The sequence below is a fragment of the Orbicella franksi genome, chromosome 12 (genome assembly GCF_964199315.1).
Source record: "Orbicella franksi chromosome 12, jaOrbFran1.1, whole genome shotgun sequence".
In the NCBI taxonomy this organism is placed as follows: Eukaryota; Metazoa; Cnidaria; class Anthozoa; order Scleractinia; family Merulinidae; genus Orbicella; species Orbicella franksi.
Window position 1 is genome coordinate 11,906,904 of NC_138156.1, and position 12,794 is coordinate 11,919,697.

At 38.7% G+C, this 12,794-nt stretch overlaps 1 protein-coding gene across 2 annotated transcripts in view; it reads left to right on the forward strand.

Moving 5' to 3' along the window:
• The window catches only part of LOC145462646 (ADP-ribosylation factor-related protein 1-like), a 46,796-nt gene extending 37,087 nt beyond the window's left edge, over positions 1-9,709 (forward strand). The window contains exons 7-8 of one of the 2 annotated variants that reach the window (XR_014041227.1): positions 7,867-8,455; positions 8,957-9,709. Coding sequence is in view for 1 of the 2 variants with exons in the window: in XM_081446226.1 (XP_081302352.1) it covers positions 7,867-7,942 (76 nt within the window). In the remaining variant the exon portion in view is untranslated. Of the gene's footprint in view, positions 1-7,866 lie in introns of both variants that reach the window. The other variant, XM_081446226.1, reaches the window with a different exon arrangement.
• The last annotated feature ends 3,085 nt before the right edge of the window (positions 9,710-12,794 follow it).

The window sequence follows — 12,794 nt, forward strand, 5'->3', positions numbered from 1 at the left end:
AAAATCTAAAAAATATATCGTCAATTTTGTTCCTAATCATATCTAATCGCAGTTTTTTGTTACATTTCGACGGCATATCGGGGCTAACAAAACTCGTGTCCTATCAGCTTAATGACTTGATATAGCAGAACTCAACGACAGTTAACAAAGATTCTAACTGATGACTAACTACGAATTTGGGTCTAGTTATATCGAGAATTATAACAAGTAGAAACACCTCTCAGTGACAGTGCTTCTCTGCAGTTGGCTTCATTTGATCTTGATTAGCCGCATACAAGGGTTTATTCACATATGCATGGGTGTCCCTATATGATAGACTAAAGAGGAAGCTCCTAGCTTACGAACAGGGTACCTTGTTCATGCTGGAGGTGCATAAAAGGGCAAGGATTTCACGAGCTGTAGTATAGAAAAGGGTAGGGGAAACTGACGTTTAGGTAGTAAAACGTTCCTTTCAAAATATCTCGAACAAATACACCTAACGACTGAGTTAGCTATAAAGTACAGGGATATTTTCTATGGAAGGTATATAAAAAGGTTACCTTTTCTGTCAAAAGTAGTCTAGAGAAGGGTAAAGGTTTGGATCTCGGAGAGAAGTCTTACCGCATAAAGCTTTGTTTGTTTGTTTGTTTGTTTGTTTGTTTGTTTGTTTGTTTGTTTGTTTTTCCCTGCGGTTTAAAACCTCCCTGCGCATGGAAAAGTATAGGAGATGCTTCGTATTTGAAATTATTTTTGGGCGCGAACGCCGCGACTAACGAAATTGGTTTGACTCTTGACTTGAGCAGTTTAGGGAAACACAATTACTCCAGAACATGAAAGCCGGGGTAACAATGTCAACCTCGCCGTTTACTGAAACGAAACCTTTTAGATGCAAACCTATATACTGAGTTGTCACGGCGTCGAACGCACTCATAACCAGTCTTGGATTACTACTAGTTCTATAGTTCATATAGTATGTAGTAAACGCAAAGTTGAATTTCAAGGATAATATTTCCACTTTAGAGTTCACTAATAGGTCCTGGTGAATGCATTATAGACTGATTATACAACAATTAAAGTTTCCTTCTATAATTAGAATACTGTACCTGTAATTCCTGCTTAATTTGAGCGCCGACCACCAGTGAGCAAGCACTGTAATGATGTAGAAACTCACCAAGACGTTTGCCAGGAAATGAAGGCTCGTGTCTGACCAGCTAAGATAAATGTTTCTACGAAATTCAGTAGAAAAAGGATTTCCGGTGAACCATTTACCAGTAGGAAAGTCGGGGGCACAGTATATTGCTTTAAATAACTTTAAAAATAGACTTAAAGATAAACAGAAGTCATCAAGACGAACTTCCGTCAAGAGGATTGCTAACATAACTCAAACGAAAAGTATGTAGCAGTGAAGAAGGAAGATCGAGGAGAGAAATTATAAAAGAGAAATAATTATTATTGCCGTTCAACAATGTCAGGAATTACAGCCAACTACAGCCTGAAAAAAATGGTTTCACTTTTTAAATAACATGTTCTTTAATTACATTTCTCCTGAAAAACAAGTTGGGTAAACACTTACAATGCAAACACTTCCTGAAGTTATATCAGTGCCTCAGGGGTCGGCTCCGTATAAACTCATTAAATAAAAACGAATTTCCGCAGAAAGGAAATGAAGGAAAGACACGAGACAGTTGAAACGACGTCGTAAACAACTAAAAAACAAGCCATACAGAAAACAAGTTTGTTTGCAGGCTTTTTTGAACGATAAGCCCAGCGCGTGTTTGTTAGGGAAAAGACAGACCACCCGGGCAAGAGAGAAACCAAACACTGTTGGTAAGAGTCGTTCACTTCTGACAAAATTTCAACATTAAAAAGCCATAAACCATGGTTTTTTCTTTTTGATTGTCTATTTTTTTTCCTGGGAACATTCTAATCTTACATTTTAAATTTCACAAGTCTCGATCGATCTAGGAAATGTTACGTAAATAAAGTAAGGACGCCATCTGGTAAAGCAGGATTGGAGTGTTATGGTTGAGTTTTAGGTTTCATAGAAACCTGTGATTTCTTTCGTATCGGTAAATTACAAGAAACCTTCCTGTTTTGCCCTCTCGCAGAAGACTCAACAACTACTACCGTTATCTTTAGACCAGACTGGGAGCTTTTCTTATTGCGAAATCAAACTAGAATAGACAGGCTTTGTCCTATGAGTTTGAGCAGTGATTATGCTGTGCAAGACATCATGCATGCATGTTATTCATTTGCCATTGTGAGTTGTTCAGCTTGTGCTGAATTTCACAAATTCAGATGCTGCGAAGGTCACTTGGTGCACGTCTAGGAGACAACGAATCATAACAAATAATAAAACGATGAGACAAAAAGAAATAAGCGCATCCTTGACTTCCTGATCTACATCATGTTGTTATACGTTAATCAAACTGTTTAGTGACGCTGCTCTCGACTTACAGTGTATTTTCATTCCTGTCAGCCACCTTCAGCTGTTTTCGCTCGTTGTTAATAGTGAAGAACTCCAATAATACCATATTACATCTAACGCTATTCTAGCACCGAAATGAAATAATTTATACCATACTCATGCAGTTCAACTGTATAGGCTTGCTATGCATCGCCAACATTTCTTTGCTTCTATAACATAACTAGGACCCTCGACTAGACCAAACAGCACAAATTTATAGCAAGAACAAAATTATAACTGACAAACATTCGGCGCCAATGTCAGTAGAGTTTGGAGAGGTCTGGAGATTAAGGCAGTTCACAATAAGGAGGTCAGTCTTTTTCTGTCAGTAGCACTGGACCGCCGGATTGATCTAAATAATGGTAATCAAGAGAGAAAATGATCGAGTGCCCCAGTAGAAGTAGTTTTGTTGTGCGGGTCTGAAATAAAACAAGTAAAATAAGCTTAACTGGGCTAATGACCTCAGTGGTCTTTGTTGTCATTCCTAGTTCATTTTCATTGATCGCTAGTCTACCGGACAGCCAACAGAGATTCAGGGGAAGACATGTTCGTGATGTCCAAGATGTGATAAATATCAAGAAAACTTTCTGAAACATGAACGTTATACCAACTGTTGTAGGCTCGCGCTGCGTATTGCTCAAGTTATTACTGTATAGAGAATGATTTCAGTCCCCTTTCTTGATTGTTCATTGTTCATCATTCATGGGAAGAATGCTTATCCCAGCTGACAAACTGCGGCTATCCTTAGAATTCACGTTACTTCATGTTCCGATTTTTTTCCGCGCCCTTTAATTGTTACAGATTTTACTAGCTTAAAGGAAGTGACTTGAAATCATGAAGTTTTTGTTTGTATGATACGAACAAAAAGATCATGATTTCAAGATACGAACGCTCGAGGACATGACGGAGCTAATCGTTGATCATCAGTGTACTTCAATCTTCTTGGTAATTGGTGAAACGAAGAGAAAGTTTGAAATCATAGGACTAGTGGGCTGTGGGCCGTTAACGTACACAGACGTCTTCCATCTTGCTTCCAACGGGGAAGAACGTAAGGCATGTATAAAATGAAGGAATTAATGAAAAAATCCTAATCATTGCATAGCTTTGGTGTCTCAGAGTTTGTTTTCACCCTGCCGGACCATGCCAGCTGTTCCGTTCGTAAGGGTTTTGTTTGCCATTGGAGTCAGTCTTCACCACTGATGTTGAAAGTCAGTGGAATGGCCGCCATCTTAGATTAACTCAGTGGTCGTTTCTTAGCCGGAGAGCTTTTAGTGAACAGTTTGGATTTTTGATATCAAGAAATGCTAGCACGAGTACATAAGCTAGGGTAAATGGAAGGAATCTTGGAACAAACCGTATGCATTTTTATTTACTAACTGCAGGGTTATTTTAAAACACAGTGTCTAAATGAGAAAGAAGGAGGAAACAATTTGAGTCCTCGAGCTACAAGTAGGGGTGGCGAATGGTCCTTCAAATCCATGGGTCTCGTAAACGTTTCGTTAAGTTTCTTGGGTCTCGTAGTCTTGATTTTTTCCCAAAGCTGTTTCGGAGTCTCCAGTTCTTGCAAGCTAGGCTAAGAAAGTCTCGAACGGTCTTGAAGTAACCATTTGTTTGTTTGCGTTTATAAATGACGTCTTACTCGTCTTAGAATATGAACGTCTCGAGCTCGCATTTAAAACACGTTGAGGTCTCGGTCCCGCAGTTGAAAAAGTCAAAATACCTCGGGCTTACAAAGAAAAACGCTAGTCTCGTCTTCTTGCAAGTTGCATTTACCATTCACCAGCCCTTACGGTGCAATACGGAATTTGAAGCTTCAGCCAGAATCTTCGAATTATTATCAGTGCTAAAAATGGCGAGGTGTTTAGGGACTGACACAATTTTTGCATCTCTTTCCAGCTCGTCACGATATTTTCTCTATTTTAATTATGTGGAATTGTAAGGATCTTGGAACTCAGAGACTCGGTCGTGCATTCTGATGATGACAAGCGGAAAAGTTCTTGCAATGGACGTGTCAGTTTGTTTCGGCTCTGAAATGTTTTATTGACCCATGGAACGAAACTGGTTGAAATTCTAAACAATGCAATGTCTTTTACTCCTCAGACAGCTACATTATTTTAAAGAGGCACATCTGAACTAATTGAGCAGATTATCTTGGCCAACCTTAATCATATAATCCTCGGTGTCTAAAATTTTGTGCACCTGAATCAGTTCAGTCGCGCTTCATTTTGGACCTGCATGATGTCCACAGTATGACGCAGGTCTGTTGAAGATATTCTCTCTGTTCTATGATAAACCTGTGATTTTGAAAATTAGCCAAATTTGGTGAAATTCCTTTACACCCTAACTTATAACTGTGTGTTCTTTCAGCCGTACAAGTTCAAGGTATCAACTGATGGTTAATACCGAACTGCAAAACTGTAATGAAGAACTGTATCCAATCTATTTAATATGCTACTGATTTGAAGCTAAAAGGCTGGGATTTAGTTTGTTTGCCATTTATTCTTCAGTTATGCTAAGGCCCTCCATTTGCTAAATTAAACTGCCTAAATGGTTTCTTTCTCTATCGGATAGAAGACTAAAGTCTGTACACAGATTGTCATGTACTTTTGTCGGTGCTTTGTAAATTAAGGTCTTCGAAAAGCGAGGCCATAATAATTTCATATATATCTCCTGTCAGTGCATTGTTCTAAATTTCCAAGGGGATTCTAAGGAGTTTGAAGTTACCTCGATGGAGCGATGTCAGTTCATTTCAGTCCATTATTTTTTAGTCAATAACTTTTAATTCAATTCTCAGGGACACGTTCACGAAGAGATAACTTGATCATGAATTTCGGCCTGCATGCCGTAAGGAATTTTATGAATTTCATGAACTGCAAGTATTTATAATCTCTGAAATTCGTTTACTGTCCTTTGGATGCGATTAAGTTGTAATCTGAAAATACCTCAATAATCCAGAATTACTCTATTATCCTTTTAGTACAGGAATTGTATTTCATTAAAGCGGTACAAATCATTCTGCGCTAGCGCTAGCGGAATCTTATGACTGACAATTGTAAAATGAAGGGATGTATTCACTAACCTGAAATTGAGCGTCCTCAAAAGTTCTTGTCCTGAGTGCTGTTTATTTCAAAGATCATTTATATGATATTTACATAAGGAAAACCGAGTTGGACTTTGGGAAAATGTAACTCAAGAAAAGGCTATTATTTGGGGCGGTATTACTGTTTAGATGTCTAGTTTTTGACCACGGCAGTTTCACTTTGGATTAAATTTGAATTCTTTGCTGCTGACTGTGAATGTGGACGTTTTCTGGTTCGTCTACGTCGCAAAATCTGCGGAACGGTTTTAGAGAAGCTTTTAAAGTAAATCGACAGAACGGCCTAGAGACCGTATAAAGCCTTCGGTCCGATTTATTCTAGTCATAGTAATACTGTCTATCTACACATGCATGCATTACCAGCCGGCATCGGTGCGGGCCAATAATGCGATACGAGTACATAGCCAAACTGATTGGTGGGGCATGGCGGCAGCACATTCTCTTGGTACTAAATCTAACGGATTATCCGTTACAATAATTATTTGTCAAGCCCGCAGCTTGTGAGCTTTCAATAGGGCTGTACCCATTTTCAATAGGGCTGTACCCATTTGAAAGGTTCTGTTTTTTTCTGTGGGGCATTAGGGGTTATCAAGTAGTACTTATATAAAGTGTATAAAAATAGACTGATTGAATCTGTTTTTTTCCAGAAGCGGACCATATGTTTTTTTCCTCTTTCTTTTTTATGTCTATTTTTTGGTACCGAATGGACAGTACGGGACGTGTTGTATAAGACAGCAGTGTTGCCCACTGCAGACACTCAAAACGTACGGCTTACTGTTTTTTTTTTTTTTTTTTTGCTGTTTAGGAATTTCAGCTCTCTTTCAAAGGAGAAACCAGGACAATGCGAGATGAATCTCTATTAAAACATCATTTAAGCCAAGATTTGCAACTTGGGAAAATCGAGTTTTTCCTAAGAAGATCTTAGAAGTCAATAAAGATGAAGAAAATGTAAAGCATTGCAAATTAGTATCCGCATGACTGTCATCCTAAACATTTGAAATATATAGTGTATCGCATCCCAGGTAGGAGAGTAAAACCTGAGTAATAAAAATACACGAGCTAAATTCAGGTATTGAAAGGGTGCATCTAATACCTTTGATATGTCATCGAAACTGTGAGATTCATTTCACAGATTTAACTTTTTGAAAGAACCTACCGAAACATTTCCTAATGGAGCCTAACGGATATCCCGAGCTATCGATATCGTCTTGAAATGGAATTACAGTTATATCAGTTCAAGGGAATATTTTCCGCGCAGGAAGCGGCGAAAGGCTTGGCTCCGCTGAGCCGGATATTGAGCAAGCGTCACCATAATTTTTTCCTTGATAACAAGAATGCTTCCGTCTAGGAAGTCACCAGTGAAGTGTCTAGTAAAAAGAGGATGAAATTACTGTTTACCTTAGTCTCATTTTTGAATAAAACCAATACAGTATAATATTTATTACACGTTGATATCCAAAGTACTGAACATCTCAGTTTATTCTATTACTATTACCATTAAGAGTCTCAAGAGACTGTAGGACACGGTATTTTAGGTAATTCGGTTTATTTTCGTCAACTACCGATGAGTTCTAATTTTATAACTGTCTGAGAAGCAGCCGTTTATTGGCAAAATTTCGGGCACATATCAAAGGGTCATCTTCATAAACCTGAAAACGTCGGGCCGAAGTTTTTTTAAGGTCGACCCAAATGCAATCTGTGTTACTACTCTTCTTCAATTTTGCGCACCCATGCCAAGTTTTGGCGATTTTGTGTTTCATTCCCGATTGATCTTGACTGTCAGGGCCTATCAGTTTTTCTCTCCACCCTGCCTCTGCCTACTCCAGTCGCTGTCCTATATTTTTCTTTTTGTGTATTTTTACAACCCGCATTTTAATCGCGTTTTAAAAACGATTTAAGACTAAATTTGCTGACTTATCTTACTGAAAAAACTAATAGTAGTAATGCTTCATATAGACTAAAGTTTTGCTTCTTGCTGAAATTGGCCTGGTTACACTAATGTAGATACTTTAGCTTGCATGCAGCAACTCGACTTTTGCGATATAATAAAAATCCTATTTGCGAGAGATGCTAATTGAAGTTAACTGCCTTGCCAAAGAACACACCACCGATCAAAGACCCCGAAAATCTGAACATTTCACGTCATTTCGAGTACACATGGAAATTTATAACAGTCGGTCATTCGAGTCTGGGACAGATGTTAGACAGACAGGACGCCTGTGTACAGACTGAACATACAAATTGACGGTTTCACCAGTAATCTATACAGTAGCTTACTTAATCGTCTGTTTCAGTTTTATGACCCTGCAATTCTCTTTTTAAGGACTCTTCGATGTAACACAGTACATAGGGACAATGCTGACAGACGACTACAGCAGCAGGGATTAGCTTCGTTATAATTATCTGGAGAATCAGCGCAGCCGGGAGATGTGATATTCCACTTTAAAGAAGCAATTACAACGACCATATTTTCATACGTCTTCGTAATTAGCTTTCATCTAAGCTTCTCACACAAACAGTTTCAAATATGACGTATATTTATAGATTTGTTTTAGTATCAAAATGTACTGGAAGATACATATGTACGGAGGGGAGGAGAAGGGGAGGGGTTGGGGGAGGGTCGGGGTGGTTTGTAGGTTTTCAGTTTGAGTTTAGACCGGTTTAGAGTTTCAGATGAGTGTACGAATATCGTGTGACGTATGTGAACATAATTAAAAAGTTTAAACCGGAAATAATTAACATGTTTACCAGATACAGTCACGTAAAAAAAAATGCGGCACTAAACTGAGATATTAACAAGCTGTTTACAGCCTCTCTCTTCCATAGGCGGCGCGGATGATTGAGTGATTCAATGAACACCAGACGAAACAAGCTCCGGGGAAGATACTCCCTTATATGGGCTATATATATAGGTATGTGTCACCCCAAAGGGTATGGTATTTTACCCGTCCTTGGCCTAAATTATGGGTCATCGGTTTTGGTCTGAAGTAGGATATGGTTTTTGCACTCTAGTCTTCAGTTGAGTATTTTATTTTAGAAGGAGCTACATTTTCATCATTATCGATCAGCCCATCAACAAAAGTCCCTCACAACTAGGGAACTTGTTATCAGACAGGTTTGAAACAGGGTAAGAGTCAAGTCTCAATTAAAAAGAGTGTCGAATTTTTGGTCCGGTCATTAATAAGATAGGGAAAATCGCAGATTTGGTCTTAAATAGGGTAAGGGTTTTGGGAAGCGGGCTAAACACCCCCACCCAATTGTTTCTGGGATTCTCCTACCCCCTTCCACTGCCCTTTCCCGGAAGACAAGCGCTTGCGATTCTGCCATCTGCGCAATAGCGAGGGGAAGAATTTTATATTGAATTCTTGCATGTTTTCCTTGCTGACTTCCCGCTTTTTACTTGTTTTGTTTAGACCTACATGATTCTTCCAAGATCGTCTACGAGAAAACAGAGTAAATGCTCTTCTTTGTGTCCAAAGAGGGCTGTTTGTGTGTGTCGAGGGTTGAGCACTTTAGAAAAGAGCTTTTTGACCTTTTTGTCACGTTAAAGATTCTAGCCGTTTCTTGGGTCAACTCTAGCGTTACTAGTGATATCATCACGGTCAATCTAAAACAAGAGATGTCTGTGAGAACAAGAAAGCAAGTAAAAAAGTAATTTAAAAAATGCTAATTAACGTATCACCTAACAATTAGTATGTCAATTGTTTGTTGTTTGTTTCTTTGTTTTTTTGTTTGTTTGTTTGGTCATCAATGGCAATACGTTTGACTATCAAAACGGCTCACTTTGGCTTATTAGTACTTTTCCCTGAAAGAGATATTAGACAGGTACAAAGAACTCATTGTCTTACTGCGTTTTTCTATAAAAGCTCCGTCTAAGTTATATTTCCGGAAATTCTATAGCTTTCTGAGGCAAATCCCACCAGACGTTTTAAGATCTTTGAAGTTTAATGATAGTAAACAGGATATTTATTTGCGCTATCAATGTTAATAGAACGTTTCTTGTTTCAGTCCTGAGTGCAGCTGAGGCTTAACCTCAGAAAAAAAGCCTGACTTTTATTAGTATCTTATATTTCAAAAACACAGCAATATTGAGGGTGCGATAAAGCTGTCTCCTTACATCAAACTTGCTATATATAGAGAACTGATAACAGTTTTTTTTTTTTTTTTTTATCTCCTTGGCCATTAATCTTCCTTTCTTCGATTATATCTTCATGAAAGATATTTTGCTCGCCACTATTGAGCGATTCCTGGATTTCTTCCAGAAAACAAGAAACCTATCTGTCTGCATTGTACAACCCATTAACTGAGTGATGATCAGAGTACATCTTTTTCTTATCTTTTTTGGATAGATTGGAACTTGCTTAAACAGGTTCAACTCAGGCAGTTCAGTGTCTTTGTAGGAGATATATATGTGTGTATATAAGTTTTCCGAGGGAAATAAAAACCCGTTGTGGACATTGCAGTTTACCAAGGGATAATCCATCAATCCAAATACACGCTGATTAAAACCTAAAACGTGTCAACAATTGCAGCGCCAAGGAGAGAGATAAATTCCAGATTGGTGCATAAAGACGATTTTTCTACTTTTTCTCCAAGACTCAGAGAAACGCGAATCAAGCTAGAACCGGTGCTGCGATCGTTGCGATTTGGCTTTCGCTTTGGCTTTGGCTTGGGCAATATATACCTTTTCCCCGAGTTTCATCGGAAATTTCAGTAAGTAACGTTCTAAGAAGCAAGGGTTACTCCTTCCCAGCATCTCGAGCAACTCTTGTCCCTTATTCGTGCTCTCCAAACCTTCTGCGTGCCTCATAACTCCGTAATCATGAGCTGGAAGCTTGAATCCATTGCTAAATATATAGTTACTTTTCACTAATTACGCCGCGGACTCTGACACCAATATATGGAAAATTGAAATAGACATAGGCACTTCTGTAGTGCATCTACATATCTCTGTATATCCCTCAAATCCGTTCAGTGAAATTCTATTTTAGAAATCTGTTGAATATCCCAAACTTAAAAGAAAACCAGGGATCAAATTCGTGAAAATCAGATCATTTCATTTCATGATTGCGCGTGTACCAATGGAAAGCGTACACGTAAATGTGTAAAGTAACCATAGGACTGCTTACGTAACAAAACATCAACACAGACTAGTGGAAATTGTAAGTAAAAAGCGCGTCTTGACATAAATGAGAGACAATAAAGTGTGTTTGCCACTCGCTCGTTTGTAGCGTTAACTGACTGATTTGCCTGAGGTTAGGGGCTGCTTGCGCGATGACAAAGTAAAAGTAAAATAATCGCGGGGAGAGGCTGAGGACTGTGTACGACATTGTCTACGATACATTTATAGAATATTGAAAACTTGAAAAGGCAACTTTCAGAGGCCAGTCAATAGTGTGCAAATTGCATTAAAAGCATCAATTAATAGCTTCAACTCGTTGATTCATTTTCTTTCTTCGGCTGGATGTCGGAGTAAAAGTCTTTATTTTCCAGTGACGACGCACGCAAGTCTAAACAAGCCTCTAAGTCCACTGGCGTGCGCGTGCAAGCCTAGCGCCTGACAGCTTTATTTAATCGGATTCTAGCAAGTAAGAGATTCTTTGCTCACACTTGAGTCTGGTTAAGACGCATTCAGTTCGCACAGAATTTAATTTCAGCGTAAGAAATAGGTCAGTAGAAATACTACACAATTTATGTCACCAGAGTGTTGCATTTCTCTCACGGAAAAAGGCAAGAGCATTTTTCGGCGAAACCAAAGCCATGCTGTCGGACTCCTTTAAAAAGATTACTTTAATCGAATCTAACTAGCCGGTAATGTGTTTTTATAACGTTTACCAGTCTCAAAATTGAATAGAATTTGCGGCACATTCCAATTTATTAAGCCGATGTCAATAAAAGTTGTTAAGTAGGCTTATAATTCGAGAAAGCGGATTCATAACCGGGAAAATAACACGATTAGTGTTTTATGACGATAAAAAACTATACCGGTGGTATCGGTTTTTGCCGGCAGAAGAAAAAATCTCTTTTGCCGTCAGAGTGTCGCGTATTTTAATTTGACTTCGCGGTGCTAACACTGGTCTTTATGTCTTGCTTAATCCCCCTGTGGTAGTCTTGCTAAAGATTTCAATTATCCTACAGAGTCCAAAGTTAGCGCTAAAAGCTACACCCGACTACCTCACTGTATGAAATGCGACGAAAATTAAGGCGTAGTGCCTGCTTATTCTAGGTTTTTAGGTGTGTGTGGGTGTGCCTTTTTTGTCGGATTGCTAGCCTTAATTTTAGAAACTTATTTCGACCTGACAGACACAGATGTACTCATGCCGATTGCAAAGAAAAATAAGGCGGGTTTTTTTTTTTTTTTTTTTTCGTTTTTTTTTTTTTTTTAATATGATATCCGCAAAATTTACTGACAGCTGAAGAAATAGGCTGAAATTTTAACTCATAGCTGAGAAATCACAAAAAAAAAAGTCAGCTGATCCCCTAACCCTAAAATCGATCCTAACCCTCAATACACGCCAGTCGTCAGTCATGAAAGACACCTTAGTCTGCATGCTAACATGGATAGAGGCGCTAGTCACTATAGAAGACTGCGAATGTTTGCCTCGAGAAGACTCTGGATACGTCGATAATCTCTTCAACAAGGATAAGGATAGAAAAGGAAAATATCACGTGTTGATGAACCATTTGGCCGGTGTACCGCCTCCATGTACAAACGAGGAAAAATTCCGTGTCGTTGATACCTCGCAGACAGCTTACACGGGTAAAACGTCTGTCTCACACACTGTTTACGACTGCAGTTTACATTCTTTTTCGAAATTGTGTTTTTTTATGTAAAGAAAATTCAGCTTGTTCCATAAAGTGCCTCGCCTATCTGCAATGTTTCATCCACCCAATTTTGAACATAAATCGCTGTGTGCTAAAAATGCCAGCTTCTTGTTTTTATTGCGATTAAAAGAGCCGTTTCACACCCCATAGAACAAAATTTCTTTCCTTATCCAATAAACCATTAACTGCGCCCGGGATGAAGTTATCAAAATGGCACCGATTTCTTTGGTGTTCCGACAGAGGAGTAGACGAGACGAGAAGGCGGGAACGTTGCGGATATCCTAATAAAGGTAAATGATGGCTTCGCCATGTTTGCTCTTGCTTTAAATAGGTTGTGACAGGGTTATAGGTTGGTGTTTAGCTTCCTTTAGCGGTTTGTGGTTTCTTAAAAACGAAATGAACCTGGCAGAAGCTTAAAATAAATTT